Source organism: Anopheles merus, unplaced genomic scaffold, assembly GCF_017562075.2.
Source record: "Anopheles merus strain MAF unplaced genomic scaffold, AmerM5.1 LNR4000928, whole genome shotgun sequence".
Taxonomy (NCBI): Eukaryota; Metazoa; Arthropoda; class Insecta; order Diptera; family Culicidae; genus Anopheles; species Anopheles merus.
In genome coordinates, this window is record NW_024428508.1 from 3,591 (window position 1) to 26,334 (window position 22,744).

Sequence of the window (22,744 nt, forward strand, 5' to 3'; positions counted from 1 at the left end):
TCGGATCAGGTGATCTCTTCGTCCGATCACCAGCGTTTGCTGGCGGCCCGTGGAGGTTAGTGGTGTGATCGTGCAATCTTCTAGAATTGCTAACTTTTTTCTCTACCACTGCACCCTATTTCTTCACAGATTGTGTTTAATGTGATGGCATCGGGTAAAGTTCAACGAAGACATCGAAACGGCTCTCGACACGAATGTGCTGTCGTCGCGCCAAGTTGTTCCTGCTAGCTCAGCAGCTTCCCACATCCGCTCGATCGTACACGTGTCGACATTCTACTCCAACTGTCACCGAACGCACATCGAGAACGCATCTACGAGGAGCTACCGTTCGGTGGGTTTTGAAAACATTCTCGCCCTCTTTCGCCATCTAACGCCGAAGGAAAAAGATCAGCTGAAACCGATCATCCTTGGTCCGATGCCCACAGCTACACGTTCAGCAAGCGCTGTGCGGAGGTGATGATACAGCAGCAGTTCAGTTCAGTGCTTACCGATCGCCATCTTCCGGCCACCGACGTTTCTTTCCGCGTACAGTGAACCAACGCCCGGGTGGGTAAACAACTTTAATGGACCGGCGGGTATGGTAGTACCCGTTATACGTGGCCAAGTGTACTGGTGCTACGGTGCGGATGATGCTGCACGTGCACATGGTTCCGGTGGACTACTGTGTCAATGCGCTGCTGGCTGTTGGATGGGAAATGCAGCGGTAAGACCGGGTGGCAATTGTATACGCAGAATTGGACGTTGATTGATGCTGGTTTTCTAGGAAGCGGATGCAGGAGCCTACCATGAGCAAGGTAGTGCCAGTGTACAACTATGCGTTTCGGAATAATGTAGTCCGCAATCGAGATATTGGAGCGTTGCTTGCGCTTGGAAATTGATTCCACCTTGGGCAGGATATTTGGGTGAGTGACTAAACCGCTCTCTACCAAGTTCCTTCCCACTTTTATGTCATTGAGTCGATTTTTTGCAATCTCTGAATTTGTAGACGTTACACCAACCATCCACGTGAATCATCCCTCTTCATGAGAGACAGCTGTATAAATTGGCTGCTACTTCAGGCCTACGTTTTCGGACACCTTCAACAAGCTAAGAGGCAAAAGGCAAAGTAATAACGAACAGCTCCTCTTGTCCTTCTTCTTCTTTAAAAGTAATCCTCTATTCTGCTTCAATTTCAGAAACTACGATCTTATCAAACGAGTGGTAGCGCTGGAAGATTCTACCAGCTACTTCCGCTGCAACTCGTGGACTACGGAGAATGACACATCCGCCAGCTGTGGATCGACTGTCGGAGGACGAAAAGCGACTTCTACCCTTCGACGTGGAAATGCTCGATTGGAAGTATTACTTTCGACATTTTGTGAAAGGTGTTGCCGATGCACTGAACCGACATTGCCTAGCAAGACAGCGTGCTTGCAGTCCAAAGCCTTGCTGCTGAGGAAAATGCTACCAACAGCATTAACAGTGGAGCTCTACTTTATTACCTTTTGAATTAAGCATTTTAAAGCATTCCACAGGACGCTACACAAGATTTTGTTACCTTCACCCCCGGAAGCACATTATCAAAGCTATGAAGCTACAGTTCCTCTATCAGTGGAGTCCGTCTTGGAGGTGGTTTGGGGAACAGTGTCATCTCTTCCGTCTCGGTTGTTCTGCGCCTGTGCCTGCTGTTGTATCAAGCTGACGGTATCCTTCTTCAGCTGTTTCAGCGCATCCGGCAGCTTGTCCTTGATAACCTTCTTCGGGCGAATCAGCTCCCGGAAGTCAATTTCCGGTACATCATTGTCCACCTCTTCGATCGTCAGACGAACAGCATTCGGTGGCGGTAGATCGGGTAGTTGAAGACGCAAAGCAGATGTGCTAGTCTGTGCGACTGCATTCGTTGGTTCTATACGGAGGACGTCACAGTATACCTTGTAAGCCTAGGATGTATACAAAAGTAAGATTTAAAGGACGAAAATGAACAATGGTCGAGAAGAATCAAGCCGAAGTACCTCTCTTTGTTTGTCGGTGGAAGTTAATGCTTGCGCTTTTCTTAGAAGTGCCTTAACATTCTGCGGCTCGAGAGCCAAACATTGGTTGCAGTCAGCAATTGCCTGATCGTAGCGTTGCAATTATATCTAAAACAGAACCAGACAGCGATAATAAACATCAAGGTTGTTTTACGACACTACAGTACGTAAACTAACACTAATGCTAAGCTAACTAAGGCACTATCCGGGATAGACCTCAACGGGTATAAGACAAAATACAAACGTAAGTCTCACTTACTTGCCATCGCTCTATTATTGAAGCAAGCTGCACTCGGAAAACAAATCCAAACTCTTGCCGTACTCCTCAACCGCTTCCTTAAATTCTTTGGCGCGGAAGTAATCGTTCCCCTTTTCTCGCAGCTTTCCCGCAATCACCTGCTTTTCCTGCTGCGACAGCTTCACCTCCGGAGGAAGCTCAACAATTTTCGGCTGCTCGCTGTTTTCTGATTGTTTAGCCGTACCATCTCCCGGTGCCGCTCCTCGTCCAGATCCATGAGCAGTTCCGTGTCGGCATCGAACTTGTCCCACTTTTCGTAATCACAGTACTTAATCACCTTCGATTGTGGTACCTTTTCCGGTTCCTCCTCCTTAGCGAAAGGGTCAAACGTTCCTCTAATCCGCGGTACGGTAGTATCATCCGACTCGACCTGTGCCGAGCGTACTCATCGTCAGCGTTTTCATCCTGTGCTCCCAGTCCTGCAGGTTGTTGGAGATTTCTCGCCATTGCTCCTCCGGCAGCGTGTGCTTTGTCGCTAGTGGTTGCTCCTTTCGTAGCAGCCTGCTCTCGGGACGGAGCGATTTCAGACGTTCTTCGGCAAATGCGGTAAGCTGTGGGAAGTAGCCTTCCTCGCCGGAGCGTAACACTTTTACGATATTTTCCACCTCCCGACCGTTTGGTGCATTGGCGAATGTACTCAAAGTCCAGATGTTCCAATAGCAGGTCATACTTCTGCAACAGTCTTGCCGGTTTGTTCGACATTCTGGTGCGTTTGAACGTTTGAACTAAACTGAGCGTGCGAACACGGAGGAACGGCCCGAGAACGTACGGGGGCAGCTGGTATGCAATGTAAGCCGTTGCCATGGCAACCTATAGCACTGGTGTACGTGTTTGTTTGAAACGAACGCGTGGTTCCCGCATTATTGTTTGGTCGATATCAAGGCCATAGACATTCGAAACGATGATATACAAAAAATCAAACATAGTAAACTATGTAAAACACATTAAAAATAAAATAATCCTTTTGAGTAGAAGTTTATACTTTATTCACACCTACATTGAACTTGAAGCAGATTTTACGACATCAAAATTATGTAAAATAATAACGATCTATTGTTTGTGTTTGGTACGCACTGTACAACTCCCCCTCCTCACTCCTCATCGCTACTGATAACGGCGGCACGTCTGCGCCCTTTCTGAGATTTAGATCGATTTTCTGGGCTCTGGCCTTCTGCTGGTAGCTCCGACACGGAGGATGCGCCACCAGTTGTTTGTTGCTTGGGGAAGCTTCCGTCTCCGAATCATCGTCCGAGATTACAAGCCGTGTTTGCTTTGGTGCTATCGTTTCCCCCACATCGTCCCCCTGCGAGGATATACCGCCGGTTGCTTGCTTAGAGGTAGTATCCATGTCCGATTCGTCGTCCGAAATAACAAGCCGCGTTTGCTTTGGCGATATTATTTTCACCTCATCATCGTCCGACTCAGCGAGCTGCGAAGCAGACGTTCGCTGCTTTGAAGACTTAGCTGTGCTCTGTGACTTTACGCGCTTGTTCTTTTGCGCGCCGCTGTACTAGCGACACTTCCGACGTCGCATCGGACGAATCAGATCGGTTTCGTTTGGAGGTAGCAGCTGTCGGGTTTGCCGGACGATCTTCATCTGCAGATCATCTTCTTCCGACACGATCAGCGGTGACATCGATCGGCGTTCTTCGTCGTCTAGTGGTTGTTCTATCCATTTCATCTTCTGAAGCAGCTGAAGGCAAAAACGACGCTTCGATCTCCCGCTTCCTCCTCGTCTTCATCCGCTGCTGTCGGTGCTTCACAGAAAGCAGTTAATATTTCCATATGCGTTTTTTCACTCTTCCGGCGTCAGTTGAAACGGTATCCGATGGTACACGAACTGGAAGGAATATAAATCATTAAGAACCTTTTGAACAGAGCTGCCAATCATTCTCACCTGCCGGCCAGTGTCCATCACACCGAGCGACCGTAGCAAACGCTTGAATTCCGGTTTCTTTCTTCAGGGCAGCGGTTTGGGTAGGTGCAATCGGATCATCGGAACGCCTCCCTCGGTGTCTTCCGATGGATCCGAGTCTTCGTACAGACTGCGAACCTCTTCGAAGCATTCGACGATCCACCGTACGGCTTGCTTCATGTCGTCGCCACGGAGCGCTTTCAGGTTTTTCTTCACGAGCGGCTCATTCAGCTGCTTGTTGATGCTTTGATTAAATTCCTCCCCTCCTCTCTCCTCTCTCCTCCTCTTCGTCGGAGGAATTGCTATTCCTTTCGTCGTCTCGTCCTGCGACGAACCATCGCTACCGCTCGCTCGCCGTTCGTTGTTGGCAACGCCGCTTCGATGGCATTATTTCGGCCACGTCTGCAATCAATCCCAGGTAAACCATGCGCCGAGCGATGGCCGACGGGTAACTTCTTTTCGAACGCTTCCGCAATGCTCTTGAGCGGGTTTTTGTCCAGCCGCAGCTCCTCGTAGAGCACACCGAGCTTGCCGTCTTCGTCGGGCGTCCAAGCGTTAGCCTTTTGCTGCCGGTTTGCGTTGCTCTTTTGGTCGGCGCCTTAAAGGTAAGGCCCATTTCCTTCAGCTTCTTCTTCATCACGCCACGCCGGTGCGCGTTTGATCGATCAGATTTTCAAGCAGCCAGTCGATAACATCTAAAAACAGAGCACAACAATCAATCCAAGCACGGTAAGAAAGTAAGAAAAGGAGGATTATTCCTACCCTGATCTGTTTGTGGATTTTCTTGATTTTCCATAAACGCGATGCAGCTCCTGTTCCTGCTCTTCGGTCCATGCTTTTTGGGAAGCTGTGCTTTTCCTGAAATTGTATCCAAAAAGGCATCGTAAAATTTACTTAAAGCCACGTTTATCCATTGGTGCATACCTTCCATTATCGTTGAACACCTCATCGTAGCCTATTTCCAGTGCGCACGCGATTCGCGACGTTTTGGCAAACAGCAGCTCGGCAAACAGCAATCCACCATCATCCTCGGCCCCAGTCAGCACCTTCTGCTGCAGCTGACGCACGGTGTAAATCGCAAGCCGGCGAAGTTCGCGCGAATGCTCATTCCTCGATCGCGTTCAGCACAGCTTGAAATATGCGTAAAAGTGACACCTGAAGGTAAATAGCATTAAATATAGCGCTTAGACAATTACGAAAGCATTTCCTCACCTGAAACAGCATCGAGGGCATCTTATGCTCGACACAAATGCGGTAAAGCAGTGTCACAGCCGCCTTCAGACATGTGGTCTTGATCTTTTCCCAATCCGTTAGCACCGTCGTACAGGCATAAACCACGCGATGGTCTACCAGGCTGTATGAAAAGGATTTTAATTGAATTTAATGAACATAAATTAAGGAAGAAGGATCATTGTTTCATACCGTTTCGAAAATTCTTCAAATTTAAAATCCTTTTCCTCATGCTTAACGATTTCTGTAACGTACACAATAGGAGTATACAAATATTTCAAACTAGAACATTATATTTCCCAACACTGCTTACCTTCCTCCTCCAGCTCATCTTCTTCTTCTGAATCTTCTTGCATCTCACCATCATTATCGTCCCCATCAGTTGCTAGAAAAAGGAAGAAAAAAAAACATTACTCGACACTATTGCGATCGATTACGGAGCGGAAAGCCATTACCGGAAGACAAATTGGCGGCGAAAATGTCTTGAAGTGTGATCAGATCCTCATCCGGGGTGGCAGTCTCGCTGCCAAAGGCTGCTCGTCGTCCAAACGATCTGTGGCGCGTGAGTTTAAATATTAACAACATTAAACGTTGTGAATGAAAGAATCGAATATTCAAGAGCGTACCTTGCAGCATACAGCATTTTGATTGCCTGTTCGTAGTTCTTTTTCCTCAGCAACGAATGGATTCTCTCAAACAATCTCCTCTGAAAGATGGGGAAGAAGTAAGAGCATGTTAGAAGGCATTTCAGTTTGTTCTAAGGAAATGGATATATTTAATATATATTATTTATTACTTTTGCTCCTCAACAGGAACGGAAGAGGCCGAATCGAACGGCGTGGGTAGCTCCTGCTGCTTAAATTCACCATTTTCCAGCAACGAGGCAATGGTTGGCGCTTCTTGCAGCCATCGATTTTCGATATTTTCCTGGAAGTTGAAATATGAACGAAATAACGAAATGAATTGAATGTTGGGGAAAAAGGACAATGTTGAATTACCTCTCTGCTCTTCGGTTGTTTTTTCTTACGGGTTTGCTTTTTAGCCTTCTTGCGCTTTGCTTTCACACCCTCCTGTACGCGTACCGTGCCCTTGCAGAATCGTTGCAACATGCTAAAGAATAGATGCGCCACTTCTATGACATCTCTTAGGTAAGCTCTAAAGAATATGAACAAAAACCATTAAGCAAACTAATCTCTTATTCAGTCCTTTATCACTCACTTTGTATGTAATGCTTCCTTGAAACTCGTCACAGGTGAAGGGTCGTTTCACGATACTCTACGACGTAGAAGATGTTGTTCTGCAGTACCGAGAGAAGCTCGGAGCCGCTGTATCCTTAATCTTTTCCCAGCGCATGCATATTGTTTAGAAGCTCCCGGTACGTCGGTGATGAAAAAAAAAAAACAAGAAAATGTATTAATAATACAGCTTTCTTCATCGTTGCTCGGAATTTACCTGTATAGTTAGATGCAAACGCCTTGCCCAGACGGCTTTGCGTGTTTTATCCGTAGTATGTTCTCGGTGTACGTGTCCATGCGTGTCACCGTCCAATGAAACGTGTCGATGTTCAAAGATTCACTGGAAAATAAAGTATCACGTGTTACAAAACATTATCACAGAAAGAAGCCCTACCAACCATACCTCACTAGTTCAATTTTAAACCCACTGTGCCGGTTAAACTCGAGAAAGAACCGTATGCCCACAGCAGGTACGAATCGTCATGAAATTCCGACACCGACGTCCCGTGCTGGCTCAGGTAGCGCCGTGCCTGGCGCACCATATTGTTGTACACGCGCAGAATCTCCATGCAGTACTCGCGCAAAAACAAGCGCACCGAAAAGATGCTCTTCCGTTCGAACGTTTCCGTTTCCTTCGCGTTCCGGAACGACACCTTCTGGCGATGCTTTCCGAGCTAAAGTCCATGCGCATTATCTTGCCCAGCGACTGGTGGCAAACGGCATCACTGTCCGAGATGGATTTCACATTGTTGAACGTGTACGTGCCGCGAAACCGCGAACGCCCCCAGCGGGCGGTTTCCCCAAGGCTGCTGTTGTCGTTGCTGCTGCTGCAGCTGCTGCTGTCGTCGGTTGACGCGCCTTTATCAGCAACAGCTCGTCCGTCTTCTTCTCTCTCGGTGTTCGTACGCTGCAGCGTTGCGTCCGCCAGATGGACGGCCGACTGTTCCCGGTAGGCAAGGCTCAGGATTTCGAGCGTGTGTATGAGGAAGCGGTTTTCGTGCGGCGACCCGAGTATGTATAGTATTATGTCCAGTATGCCAGCCTGGTGCAGCGCCCACAGCAAACAGTCGTGCTGGCTGGCATCGTTGTCGAAGCGCTTCTCTCGTTCCACGTTCGCCGGCACTTGCAGCACGTTCCGGATCAGCACGAGAATTCGTTCGATGATGAGTCCGTCCGCTTCGCTGCGCAAAGCCCAGTCCTGGAAAAGGAGAACATAAACCCTGAGAACAGGACCACCATTCTTCCACACACACTAATCATACCGTGTGGAGAATCTTCTCGAGCCGATCGCCCAACACCGACCAGAAACTTTTCAGCGAGAACGCTTCCTTGTACTCCTCGCAGATCTCCATCAGCCGGATGAACTTCCGCTGCTCGGCCGCATCCTTCGGATAGTTACCGTTGTACAGCAGCAGCGTAGGAAAGCAGATTCACCAGCAGCCGGAGCAACACATCGACCACGTCCGGTTTGTCGAAGTTGCTGATGACCATCGGTATCAGATCGGTCTGCACGATACGCTTGCCGCCGATGTAGCGACGGCATTCGTGCGCCGGGCGGTCCTGCTTCAGGATCCAGATCAGGTGCTTCAGCCCCTGTACCGCTTCCGGATCCATCTTGTACACCTCGCCGTCCATCCATCCGAGCGAGGAGCAGACGGCATCGATGTCTGCAAAGTAAGCACTCATCGCGATAGAGTGAATAAAAGCGAATTTTCACGCTAAATGTACATAAACACAAACAATCAACACACGCACTGCACTGCACAATCGCAAGTTGGGTCGAGTTTTGTTTGAAATGCGCGGGTTTTTCCTCCGGCACTGACGTTTGACGAGCAAGCGGAGCGTTTGACAGTTGTGACAGCAGGAAAAATAACACGGTGCGTATACACGTACCGCGAAATATATACGCCAACTACACGCGAAATAATAACACGTTCTTCTTCTTCTGTACTCCTGATTCTTTAATTTATCATTTCTTTTCCAATTCTTCTGTTACTTACTTTTGCATTTTTGACTTACTTTTTCTTGTCCCTTTTGTAGTTGTTATTCTTCTTGTATTTTTGTTATTGCAACAAGTGTCGATGTAGGCCTGCGTTAGCCACTAATAAGCTCTGCTGGCACTAAAATCACCGACAAACCGACATGACACTGGCGTTACAAAAGTGTCCCACACGAAGTACTGTCATTTACCAGTGAGGCGAACACTTCTGTCAAAGTAAGCTCTGTTCCCTGCTGCTTCGATGTAAACAACTTTTCTAAATACAAATGGCAAAGGAAGTGTGAGGCAAGATTTTGTGAGAATTATTGGACAAAACACACCAGGAAAATCATTTTATAAGTTTCCAAATCAATGCAAAGATGTGAGAAGTACATAAAACAATACGCATACGAATTTGCGAAGAAAACCAAAAAGGGGGTTTAGCAGTTTCTTCTCTGTGTCAGTGTAGTAAGCGAATCATTATAGAGATGGCGCTAGTGTTTAACGTATTTTCATTTGAAATAAGGAGACAACTTTGAAGCTCATTTTGTTCGAAGTGTCACGTCGGTTTGTCGGTGCTAAAAGGCAATAAATTTAGCCGGTCTAGTGTACAGTCGACAACTCGTTCTACTTTTCAACATACCCGTCATGGGTTCAAGCTCATAATGGAACGTACCCGCATACCTAGGACTCTCACTATCCTGCTATGGTATAAATAAGTCACTGAAAGCCGAGCCCCATAGTAGTACAGGCAGGCCTTGACCGACAACGCTTATTCCCAAACAGCCAGCTCGTACTTTATAGCTGATTTAGGGCTGTTTAACGAAAAATTGTTCTGATGTCGTACTTTGTGGCTGATTAAGAGATACACGGTACTTTGCGGAACTATGGAGCTTTTTAACAGGCACATGGTACTCTTTGGAACTTTGCGGCTGATCAGCACTATGTGTAGGGTTCATGATGGAACTTGAAGGCTTGTTAAGAAAGGGTACTGAACTTGGTGGAACTTTATAGATTTTTATGCATGATATCAGTACGAACTGGCTCTTGTCAAAGTGTCAAAGACGGACGCCGGCAATAATCTCATTGCTGCTGCACAAGTTAGATTCGTTAATTGAAGAATGAATATTGAGTGAAGTGATTGTGAATTATCAGTAAATTGTGTAAAATTTTGTGTAATTCATTAATACAAAGGAAAAATATACACATGTGTTTAACGAAAAAATCTTGTTGTTTATTTCATCATATGACGCTTGCTGAAAATAAAACACAAAGAAAAATAATCCCTGGCATAGTGGCATAAGGAAGCTGCTTAGGCGCTGTTTGAAAGACCCACATAGAACTTTGATGCTGTTTATCTACTGCAAAAGGCGAATTAGAGCAGCGATCTTTAGCGTGCCAAAATGAGCTGCTTAAGCAATTCTGGCTATTTGGGTTGTACCAAAGAAGAAGAAGAAGAAAAGGATAAATAACTGGTTTAGTTGATCCTTTGCAGAATAGTCGGTCCCAAGTACAAAAAATTGGTCCTCAAGTGCCACAAATCCACGTTTAGACCCCTAAACGGAGTATAAACGTCTCAAGCTCTCACCCTAAAAGGAATCTAGAAAGACTTCGTTTAGCAGATGATAAACGGCTGATGCATCCTAAAGTAACAGCAAGCTGGTGACACCATCTGTTGGTGGGATACCCAAGTGCCACAATCCACTAAACGACCACTAAACGGCTTCTAAACGACTCAAGTTCTCTACCTAAACGGAATATAGAAAGACTTCGTTTAGCAGACGCCAAACGACTCATGCATTCTAAAAATAGCAAAAAAGCTGGTGGCGCTATCTGTTGGTGGGATACCCCAACCAGTTGAGCTTCATCGCTTGGAGGAGAGCTTCTCATTTCCTCTGTACTGTTGTATGGTTTCGCATGAAGTTATGCATCGCTAGAACTAGAACGGCGATACGATTGTTTAAATACTAAACTCCAACAGAAACCACCAGCACTGAAGCAAGTGAGATTTGAGCAATGGTCATTGGTGTTGATACCCACGTATCTAACCACACGACCATTCATATAGATTTTTACTCAGAAAGTGAAGGCTATATAGGTCATAATAAAATGCAACTTGTCGAAATACATTGCAAGAAAAGGATAGCAATATAATGATGAGTTGTAATACGCCATCTATTGATCAACCAATGAAGCTGTGGAGCTTTCATTTTTTTTTCTATGGATATTCAATTTTCCAGTCGTTTAAGCTTAATCTGTGGCGCTTGGGTAGCCACACCCCAAGTGCCACAATCCACAAAACGACCACTAAACGGCTTCTAAACGCCTCAAATTCTCTACCTAAACGAATATAGAAGACTTCGTTTAGCAGACGGCAAACGACTCATGCATTCTAAAAATAGCAAAAAAGCTGGTGGCGCCATCATCTGTTTGTGGGATACCCAACCTGTGGAGCTTCCTCGCTTGGAGGAGAGCTTTCTCATTTCCTCTGTACTGTTGTATGGTTTCGCATTGAAGTTATGCATCGCTAGAACTAGAACAGCGATACGATTGTTTAAATACTAAACTCCAACGGAACCTACCAGTACTGAGCAAGTGAGATTTGAGAAATGGTCGTTGGTGTTGATACCCACGTATCTGACCACACGACCATTCATATAGATTTTACTCAGAAAGTTAGAAGGCTATATAGGTCATTAAGATGAAACTTTTCGAAACACATTGCAAGAAAGGATAGCAATATAATGATGAGTATTACAATACGCCATCTGTTGATCAAACCAATGAAGCTGTGAAGCTTTCATTTTTTTCCTATGGATATTCATTTTCCAGTCGTTTAAGCTTAATCTGTGGCGCTTGGGACAGAGGAGCTTTCCTCGATTTGAGTGCTTTTTCATAGCATTGTTGTATGGTTTCGCATTGAAGTTATGCATCGCTAAGACTAGAACGGCGATACGATTGTTTACATTAGTGATGTGCTCTTTGGAGCGCACCCACGACTCCGATCCGACTCCAGATATTGTCCGAAATACTAGTTTCGTCCGAGACGTCCGGAGTCGCCTGGAGTCGTCCGATTCATTCGGAGTCGAAGTCGTCCGGAGTCGTTTGGAGTCGTCAGAGGCATCCCAAGACGACCGAGTCGACCGGAATCGGATCATTCGGAGTCGTCCAGAGTCGATCGGAGTCGACTGTAATCGGATAACGGACGACTCCAAACGACTCCGAATGACTCCGGATGACTCGGATTTCCAACGACTCCGACAGACTCCGCGCGACTGCGACGACTCCAAAGGGCTTTGAACGACTCCGGAAGACTCAGACTCCGAATGACTCCGGACGACTCCGTGCGATTCGAGACAATTCCAACGACTCCGTATAACGCTGGGCGGACCTACTTTCCGGAATCGAACTGAGATTTGAGTAACGATGGTGTTAGCTCATGATACCCGCGTATGGGCGTGTGGTCAGGACCATTTTTATGGATTTTTGCTCAGTAAGTTACAATGGTATATCGGCCATGATTACATAAAGCTAGGCGAAACACATGGCAAGAAAAATACAACAATATAATAATGTGTTACAAAACCATCTATTGAGTAAACCATTGAAGCTATGGAGCTTTCGTTTTTTTTTCTATGGATAATCGATTTTCCAGTCGTTTAAGCTTAATCTTAATCTTAATAGGTCAGTGTTTTTAAACCTTTCTGCAACTTTTCGTCACATATATTTAGTTTAGTTTAGCTAATTTCTATAGAGACTTTTAATATAGCTTATTCGCCTTTTCCCACACATTGGCTGCATGTACGATTTCATTCCCCACAAGTTCATGAGCGCGGGGAGAGTGTAGCAATTCATGGTATTTAGCGGAATTTTGATAAAATTTTATTTTGATTCAAACCACTCCTATTTCGTTTTATTCTTCGATGGTTATTTGATTTTCTATTCGTTTAAGCTTCAACTTTTACTTACTTACTTATCCGGCGCTACAATCGCTTTGCGGGCGCTCAGGAGTTTTCGAAACCGTTCACGGTCGCGCGCCTTCATCTACCAGTCCGTTATTCCGGCCTTAATGGTGCGCCTCCTCTCCATCTGCCACCTCAATTCTCTGACCTTTTCCCCTCTGTCCTAAAAATACTTCATGGGCTAGGTCCTACGTTTCCATGCGTACAACATGGCCAGCCCGCCGGAGCCTGGCGAGCTTGATACGCTGTACGACAGTGAGGTCGCCGTACATCTCGTATAGCTCGTTGTTATAACGGCTCCCCTATTGTCTTTCCACACATACGGGGCTAAGAATGCTTCTGAGCATCTTCCTCTCGAACGCGGCTAAGAGGGTTTCGTCAGGCACTTATACAGGTGCTATATAGTCCCAGCTTCGTACGTCGCGACAGGTTCTTTGAGGTGCACCGATTTTTCATGCTGTAGAATGACCGGGTGGCAGCCAGCATCCTTGCGCCCAACTCAGCTTCCATGCTATTGTCGTTGCTGGCCTTTGACCCAAGATAGGTGAATTGTGAGACGACTTCAAAAGTACGACCTCTCGCATCCGTAGGTCTCGTGAACTCATCTGAGAAATGACTGGTTTAATTGATCCATTGCAGCATAATCAGTCCTATACGTGGCAGGGACTGATTAGGCAGCAATTTACAAAGGGTTGTCCCATACGTGGCTTGAATCCATAACCAGTATTTAATTATTTTTTCATCTTATTTATTTCCTTCTTATTGGCTTTTTTATTCCTTTTATTCCGCTGCTCCATCTGCTGCTTATTTAATTTTAATCATTTTTGTTTTGAATATTTGTTATGTTTCCCTTCGTGTTCTTCTTATTTGCATTCTTCTTCATCTTCTTATTCCCTTTCTACTTCTTCTTGTTTTTTATTTATATCTTCTGCTATCGGATTCCGCAGCGAATCAATTATGGTATTCAGGTAGGTAGCGTACCAGGACTTGTTTCCGATTCGATATGATTCCGAGCGTTTCAGAGCTATCTTGGATTCGGTAGGTTCTTGGGTCGGTATGGGATCGGTTTCAGGACATCTGATATGAGTCAGGAACGGTATATTGTCGGGATCAGTTTCTGGAATGGTATGGGTTCGGGATCAGTTCCAGGAACAATGAAGGTTTGAGATCAGTTGAAGTTCTAGAGCGTCTGATTATGGGTTCGGGGTCGCTTCCAAAGCCAATAAAGGTAGAAATGATACAGATTGAATTACTTACTAGTGATGGGTCATACGACTCCACAAACGGATCGACCCGGAGTCAGGTGCGGCTTGGCCGACGGCACTTGATCGATTCCGACCCGTGAGTGCAACGAGTTCAATAGGTTCAGCAAAGCATATGCGACTTCGACCCGACCCGTGGGTGCAACGAGTTCGGTAGGTTCATACGAGTTCAATAGGTTCATACGTTCGGTAGGTTCATACGAGTGCAGTGGGTTTAGTAAGTTTGGTGGGATCAAACGAGTTCATACGTTTAGTGGGCTCAAACGAGTTCAGTTGACTTCATACCAGATAGCAAAATAGTCATCCTACGAATTGAGGATCACGGTCCTTTCTGGGCTTGAAACCACGGATCAAAATTACGACCTGGAGCGCTCCGGGTGCTCCGCACGGTAGTGGGTCGACCCGCCCATCACTAGCACGTGTCAGCTTTGGTACCCGCCATCACTAGAATGAATCCACTATATTGTATCACTTCTCTCCACCTCCTATATCTTAGACGTCATCAATCACCAGAAAGCCACCAAGCATTGATACGCTGAAAACCCTCTGATATCATCAATGATAACCCACGACACACACACACACACACACACACACACCACACCACACTGTGATACACTCCATAGCGCATACTTCGCAAATCAAAGCAAACCAAACCCGAAACCGGATACAAAAAAGCCTACAAAATGTTTATTTTATTCATTATTAATTTAATCGTTATCATTTGTTGGAAAAATCTCTGTCACTGAACTTCAGGTATCCTTAGCTCTACGTAGCTAGTGGCAAAGTGTTTTTGTTGGTTTTGTTCTTTTTTTTTCTTCTTTTTTTGTTTTGTTTTTGTTTGCTTGTAATTATTATTCTATACTTTAAATGATGTTGTTGTCTTGTTGATGTTGTTGTTCCGTGTTGTTTGATGTTTTCCGTTACCGTTATGTTTTTTTGTTTGCTTGCTTTACTTTTTATAATTCTTTCTTTCGCGTTTATGCATGTTGTTTTTTGTTGTTGTTGCTTGATTACTATGCGTTTTAGTAAATAGTTGCTGCTTGCCCGCTGGCTGGCTCGTTTGCTGGTTGCGCAAGCGCATTGCGGCGACGTGAATTTGCGACGTGTCTTTTATTGGCAGGACCTCTATACTTCTGCGCCATTTGCCTTATTACCTACTACCCCTATTTATCAGCATGTACTTGTGATTGCAGCTTGTATGTGTGTGTGGTGTGTGTCTGTTTGTGTATGAGTGTGTGTGTTCGTGTCCATTTTCCGTCTTAAATTGAACCCTAAATAAATTGGAAGCGTACTTGGAGTTGGAAAGTTCTTCACACCTTGTTGAAGAGGTTTTTGAATATCTTCAGCGCAATAATAAACACGGAGCTCCACAGCAGGTAGAACAGGCCGCTGTTGAGCTTTTCGTTTCCCGCACCTTCGACTCCTTCAGCTTCCGCTCCGCAATGCTGGGGCTGCGCGGGCTGCGCGGCTGCACCGCGTACTTGATCACGCCCGGCACAAAGTTCCGGTAGTACTCGGTCCAGTCGATCTTCCTGATGTCGAGCGGGAACATCTCCGCCTCGAGCGGGGACATCTCGTCGCTGATCCGGCGGATGTTGTCGTTCGTCATCTTCCAGTCGTTCAGGCAGAAGAAGCGCAACACTTCGCTCAGCGTCACCATCTTGGAGAACAATCGTTGCATACTGTGCGCAGAGAGAGAGAGAGAGAGAGAGAGAGAGAGAGAGAGAGAGAGAGGGAGAGGGGTAAAGATTAGCAAACATACTTCCAAGGGTCAAGGGATCTTGTGCAAAAAGGTGTACATGCAAAAGGGAGGGAAGGTCACAATCATCAAACATTAAAGCACTGCACCGAGAGAGCTAATTAAATAATTGCATCTTGTAAGAGCTCTTGTAGCCCGGGCAGTTTGAGGTCTTCGCGAACAGTGTTGTTCGCTTTGGACAAACCGAAAGTAAAGATAATAAAAAACAACAACAACAACAGCCTTCACGCATCAGACGGCTGACATAACTTGAGCCGCAGCCCATTTTTAATGCGAACGCGATGTGTGTGTGCTATGTAATAGGTATGTCGCGAGATTTCGTGCTCCCAAAAATTAGCATCCTCGGGCGCGCGCGGGCGCGCGCTGGTCTAGCGCATTTGCCAAAACCGGATTGAACCCCCGGCAGTGATGTGTGGGGCTATGATGATTCGGCCACTAGGCCACACTACGTATCGGGACCTTCCCGGGTGGGTACGCACTGTCTTTTTCTGATTTTGGGTCAAAGTGTGTTACATCATCGTGACAACGCGCCTCGGTCAGGGGCGCACGGGGGCTCAAACGGATTGCGGAGGATCGGCGTGGTGCCTTATGGACTTCCCGCGCAGATTAGAAAGAGGTCAAACGGTTGTGTGTGGCTGTTGCTTAGCCATCTATCCGGGTGAGGGAGAAATCGTAAACCTTTGCAGTTATTGGTTATTGGAAAAAAGTGGGATTTAAGTACCCTGATATCATATGAGGTTGTTTAATACGTTTTTATTATGTAGACAACGGGAATATGCGCTGTTAAAAGTGCTTAAGATCTCGTCAGAAAGTGAAACTCTTCAAGAAATGTCAAACAGTGTTTCCTAACCGTCCCATTCCACCGCTCAGAGACAACGTTGCGTTGCAGAGAGTAGCTAATTTCATCTCGGGTCGCCTTTAGAAAAGCAATCATAAGCCCTTCTTGTTACGTATCATTGCCCCAATCGGTTTTACTCGGAACCGGTAAAAGAACGCTGCAAGGGACGAACCTTTTCCATTGCCGCTCCTAAGCGTCAATTGCTTGGCGTTTTGCAATCGCAAACCCTCCCCGGTGCAGTTCTTGAGCAGTGTGTATGAACGGTTCATCGGCACCATAGATCGGCGCTAATTATGCAATCGATTCACCTGCAGCAGCTACAGCAGCAGCCATGCAACTCTCCCGGCTCGATTGCCTTGGGAGCACCGTGTCCGAATTCGGTGACATGGCCATCTACCATTCACCTCGCAGCGAAACTCCAATGTGTGTCTGTGTGTCCGAGCAGCATATGAGTCCGAGGGCATCGTAGTCATCGTCATCATCATCAGCATCAACTCTCAACCCTCAAGAATCTTGTCTATTGCGGTGCATTTAGTGCAAGGTGGCTCATGCAAACGCCAAACATGGTTCAATACACCGCAAATCGGGAAAGCGGTTGACCCTGGAACGGCTTGTTCTTGCCGCGCTAAGACACGATTTGTTGCGATTTGTCGCGATCGTATTACGCCAGTGTCGTGCCGAATGCCAACCCTTTCCAGCGTTCAGCGGTTAGTACAAGCACCAATTTACTCATTACCTCGATCCGGTTGCCGTTGCTCAACAGCTGACACCCGCCACACATACTGCAAACGATCGATCGATCGCAGATTGAACTTCACAAAACATTGTGCGCGTTCCCAGACTGTGACGTAAAAGGAAAGCATCAAAACTAAACTATAAATAATCTTCGTCTGAAATTTCGGACCCTTGTTCTGGTTCTTGCATTATGTTACGAAATACTGTGCTGGTGCGTTCTGGAAGCCAGCATCCAGACAGCTCAAGAGTAGAGCCTTCTCGTCTCGCAAAGCGAAAACAAAATAGCAAGCCAATTCGATCCTTTCTCAGGCCAGCCAGCATTCTCGGGTTGGGTTCGCTTCATTTTTAATGAGCTTAAATGTTGCACAAACAACGCCGGACAGTGACAAGTTGTTTGGGGATGCTGGAGGGTTCGTTGCCCTGTCAACGGGCTGCACGTGGATGAATTTTGTATCGAGTCAGATTCTCCTTACAGAGATCGATCGATCCTGCAGGACAGCAAACCGGGAGGTGCCGAGGTGCTGGACCGTAAACCAGCCCATCTAACTCCGCTGGGAGTATGCAAATGAGCGGTGTGTGTGAAGCAATTTTGTGTGTTGTGTTTTGCTGGTTGTTTATTCATTTGTTGTGTTCGGAACCGTTTTTATTCCCGGTTTCGTAGTGGATTTTCTGGAACGTTTCTATTCCCGCTTGCTTCCCGTATTGCGAAACATTCTAAGCGCCTGCGAGGTATGCAATGTGCTGCGTTATTCTCGAAGCAGGCAGTGGCTCTTAATCGGTTGGCATTATGCAGGGGATATTTTGTGCATTATTTGAATTGTTCACCACGATTGGTGCTGGTTAATAGTAAAACAGTAAGATTGATTGCAAAAAATGGAGAAAATAATAGCAAAGCGTCTGCACATGGTACAGATGGTGAAAATAGTTTCCTTCGTAACGGAGATATTTTTTTTAGTAGAGAGTAATTTGCTGAATTACCCCCTACTCAAGCTGCATTACCCAGGGGGCAAAACGCGTAATGATGAGGTGCAGAAAAGAAATATAATAATGCTGATTTGCGAAGAAAACAGTTGCAATTAGCCAAACAGTGATGATAGTTCTTGTATTCAATTTGCGTTTGCGTTCAGTTTTTTCTCAAGTGGAAATGTTTCGGTTTTTAGAAGATGAAGCCTTCTGATTTGAGAATTTCAGTAATTATTCACCAACGGTATCTCTTATCTGTTGAAGTATGCACACATAATAGCATTAAGACATCTGTGTCTGTCTCTATACGCTTCAATGGTTGCTGATGAAGGCCACACTCTGGCCGTAATTAACACTTTTCAATAATGAACTGCTTTTACACCTCACCAGCTTTGTTGTTCTCTTTTCCCCTCTCGCAAACGCCATCGTGCATAAATATGTTATCGGATCGTTAAATAATCTTATAATTGGTACAAATCAAAACAGCTCAAACAGAGCAACAACAACAAAATACCACCAAAAATTAAGAAATGTCGGTTACGTACGCCACAACGTCATGTGTCTCGAGCAGGCTTTTCTGTGTCAACGAAATGAAAACTCATCACCCAGACGGACCCAAAAATTAAAACAAAGAAGGTAAAAACGTAAAACCAAAAAAATAACGCCACACACAACCATCTGCGTGTAATACACTCGCACAAAACGAAAGAGAAGAAAAACGGTTCGAATTGATTTAACAATCGTAAAGCCCGTTTTTCTTGCTTTCTCTCTCGCTCTCTCTCTTTCTCTCCTTCCTCTCACCTAATAAAGCGCGTATCTTTGGCTTACGCGGCGGCGAAGATGCTTCAAAAGCGGTGGCATGAAAAGCCTCCACACCGCTCCACCCGCTGAGCGTACGGAAAAATTGCAACCCCTGCAGATCTTTAGCGCTCCTTTTCTCCCCCGCCCTTGCCGATGAGTCACTCGCGAAACGGGATCGAGTTCATCGATCGCACACAGGCGCGAGCGCGCGCGCGTGCCCGTTTGATCGTTCGGTGAAAGCTTTATGAAACCCGGTGTGCAATTTGCATTACGAGCGAAAATCAACGGCGAAATGAAGAGTGGCGGCGAGGTACGCGCGGTGTGTGTGTGTGTGCGCGAGCGAAACAACACAACACAACCGTTCCATTTCTCGATTTCGTTCGATGGCCTCTTCGGCGTCGAGTCTTAACCTTCCCAGTGCGAGCGTTTTGGATTATCATTCGGTACAAGTTTCCCCACCCGCGCAGGCTCCAGCCGACGTCGTCCTCCGCTCGACGGTATTAATTTATGGTACACTGCGTCGAATTTTCCTTTGCCTGGCCCGTAAAACTTCTCCCCCTTCCCATCCAGAGTGTGAGAGAGAGAAGGGGGCTCGGTTGCGTGGCGCTACTACAATCCGCTCTATTTTTGCTCTGCGCTCTGTTGCGCCGTTCCCGCATCCAACTCGAGAGGCCGCAATGTTTGCCGGCTAACCCAGTTTTGCCATTGATTAAACACAGCGAAAACCCTTCCCCACATCGCCCCTTGCTCGCGAACAAAACCAGGAGACCACCGAAGCCAAACCGGAGCAACAAACTCTCTAGCGCGAATTTCGCGCGAAACCTTTCCAGTGTGTGCGAGGGAAAGATACAGTGGGGATCAGTTAAAGGAGGTAGGTAGGTCCGGCACACACCAGAGGGGTTGGTGTGTGCCATTTTCCCCCCTATTTTTGCTGCTGTACGCCATCCATCCATCATAGACAGGCCCCTTATCCTAACCGGAGAACTGGGAAGGAGAGCTGGAGAAAATAAAAACTCAAGCTCCTAAGTGTGGAGTTCCCGTTATCGCGTTGGTTATAGAGGGCCTCGGAGCGGGAAGGCCGCAGACCACAAACTGGCACAGCTGACGAGGCTTTCCCTCGGATTCCCCGCGAGCCGTCCCATAGGTGCCCCGTTATGTTGCGCTATTCTTGCTTCAAACCTGTAGGTGCATCACAGGCACAAAAGAAAACTATGTCAGGACCACTAGACCCATGGACCAGACCTTGGCGGGGGGAATGAAAAGCTAAGGCGCAAACTACTTACATTTTTTCCTTTCCACTGAAAGTGCGGATCAGATCCAAACAGAAGGCCTGGAACATCATGATTCGCTTGCAGATTGCGTACCGCACCGGGTTGACCGTGATTGTGCCGGTGAAGTATTTTCTGGTGAGATAAGAATGAAAGAGAAAGGAAGAGAGAGACAGTTAGACATTGGTTCAATTCCCAGAGGGCATTTTCTTCTTTTTTGGCTTTATAAACACTTACGCCACTAGTTTCCGGATTGGTCCGAGTCCGCTGAAGAATCCGTTGATCACCTGGTCCCAGGTCCAGAGGTTGCAGTCGTCGTTGTAGTTGTACACGGGAATGCTCTTGGTGACGCTCGACTTGCTCACGTCGTGCGCGCACACCAGCAGCAGCGCATTGACGCAGAAGTCGACCGGTACGATGAACGGCTTCTTTTTGGGATCGAGCAGGGCGGCACTGTACAGCCCCTGGGACAGTGGCACCACCATGCCGCTCGGACCGTTGAAGTTATCGACCCATCCAGGTACGGGCTCCCGGTAGCTGGAGGTCACTGAGAGCGAGAGAGAGAGAGGGAGAAGGAGATAGAGAGACATAGAGCCGGTCAATAATGTCGAATGTTTGTGCTTGGAGGGGTGGTTGTTAATCGGGCGCGTGAATTGAACCGAAAGGCAATGGAGAACACAATGTCCTTCACTATCAAAGACACGCGGTAGTGCCTCGTGCTGTAAGCCACGTGAGCGGGCTGGAAAATTACCGAATCACTTGCTTTTCATTAATCCAGTTCGAACCGACCGGTTTGGAACGCTAATTAAAGGGAAAAGCTAGTACAATGATAGTGATAAGATGTGTATCGTTCTATGCAGACTGCAGATCGAGAAAACGGATCGGAGGAGCGTGGTGCGTGTAAAACGGCTGATATTTGCGTGTTTTATCGTGTTTCGCATTAGCATATCCACATTGATCGGTAGCGTATCGTCTTAATTATCGTTTGTCTGAAGGAAATTGATAGCGTCCTATTGTTTTGAACTGACACCGCTTTACAATTCTAACTAGATTGTCTGGCATGTTATTATTAGTAGGCTGACCGGATTTCCTCTTGATTGTACGTTTTATCAATGCTACTTCTCAGCTAAATCGATAAAAAAATGGTGACGTGTGTTTTCAATTGCATCAATGCTCCGATCACTAATTGTTGTTATGCCGATCTGTATCTTATCTCTTCCGTTCATTTTTTCTCATCAAATTAAGATCCCATTAAGCACCCACTGCCCCCATCACCCGCACACTACCTACCTATCGGTGGCCGAAAGATGCCCACCGGCAGATGGCCGAACTTGTCGCGCACCACCACCTCGGCGCACTTTTTGCTGAACGTGTACGAGTTCGGGAAGGTGCCGAGCACGACCGGCGCAGGAACTGTTTGTGGTCGTCCTGCAGCTTCGCAAACGTGCTCTTGATGTTGTCGTACCCGCCGAACCCGATGTGTCGTCGTAGATCTTCTCCTCGATCAGCGTCCGTTGCAGTTCGAGTAGAACGTCGACACGTGGATGACGGACTTGATGCGCCGGGCACCGCTGAGCAGGTTGAGCACGCGCCGCGTACACTCGACGTTCGTTTCCAGCGCCTGGTCGAGCGCCTCGTTAAGTTGACCGAGGCGAGCAGATTGAACGCGACCTCCACCTCCTGCCGGAGCCGATCGCGCAGCGCCGGCTCCAGGCCGAGATCGTCCCGCTCGAAGTTTACCTCGACCGCCTCGATCTTGTCGAACAGGGCCTTCGCTGCCTTGGTCTCGTTCCGAACACGGTCGAATAACTGTAGGCAATAAGAGACGGGGGAAAGAGCGAGAGATGAGTAAACACAGCAAGATGCCCGGATATTGGGAAAGTGATGCGATGCGGGGAAGGAACGGTGTTTTACTAGCAAAAAAAAAGAAGTTCTTAATGGAAAATGAGACCAAAATCTAGCGGTAGGCAGTGCAAATTGCGTGCAGGAGTGAGGAGCGAAACAGAATTATCTCAAATAGAGTTTTTCTGAGCTGAAGTGCCAACTACGCGGCCCAGATTCGGGCGAGGATCGCAATGCCGCGGCCCGCGTGTTGAGCAGCGCGAGTGCGCAATAACGAAATTTTTGCTTAATTAAGCATAACGGCTCCACGGTACGCGGCCAGGCCTAGTCACTTGTGCGCACAAACTGCTTCCCGTCGCTCATTTGCCCCACTAACCACATCCGCGGGCGCGTGGACGCGCGTGGCCGTCATCATCATCTACGTTCGCTCCTCCACTTACCATCGACTTAAGAATCTGCTCCAGCCGCATCTGTGCACTGTAGTCGCGCTTCCGCGTATCAGCACGTATATCTTGCGCGCCTCCAGACAGCGGAGCAGCTTCTCGAGCAGCACCTTGCCGAGGAAGCCGCTCGCCCAGTGATCAGCACGACCGAGTCCTGGTAAACTCGATCACCTTCGAGCCGCAGGTGTCACTCATCTTCGTGC

At 47.0% G+C, this 22,744-nt stretch overlaps 1 protein-coding gene and 3 pseudogenes across 1 annotated transcript; all 4 read right to left on the reverse strand.

The window, feature by feature from the left end:
- Window positions 1–1,565: 1,565 nt before the first annotated feature.
- On the reverse strand, window positions 1,566–3,138 carry LOC121603216 (annotated as a pseudogene).
- A 1,424-nt stretch (window positions 3,139–4,562) lies between these two features.
- On the reverse strand, window positions 4,563–6,095 carry LOC121603217 (annotated as a pseudogene).
- Window positions 6,096–7,201: 1,106 nt separating this feature from the next.
- On the reverse strand, window positions 7,202–8,106 carry LOC121603218 (protein timeless homolog). The gene is made up of 3 exons (XM_041931915.1): window positions 7,950–8,106; window positions 7,341–7,885; window positions 7,202–7,217 (listed from the first exon to the last, which is right to left on the reverse strand). The coding sequence occupies exons 1-3, from the start codon at window positions 8,037–8,039 to the stop codon at window positions 7,202–7,204; spliced, it is 651 nt and encodes a 216-aa protein (XP_041787849.1). The 5' UTR covers window positions 8,040–8,106.
- Window positions 8,107–15,234: 7,128 nt separating this feature from the next.
- On the reverse strand, window positions 15,235–22,695 carry LOC121603220 (annotated as a pseudogene).
- Window positions 22,696–22,744: the final 49 nt, after the last annotated feature.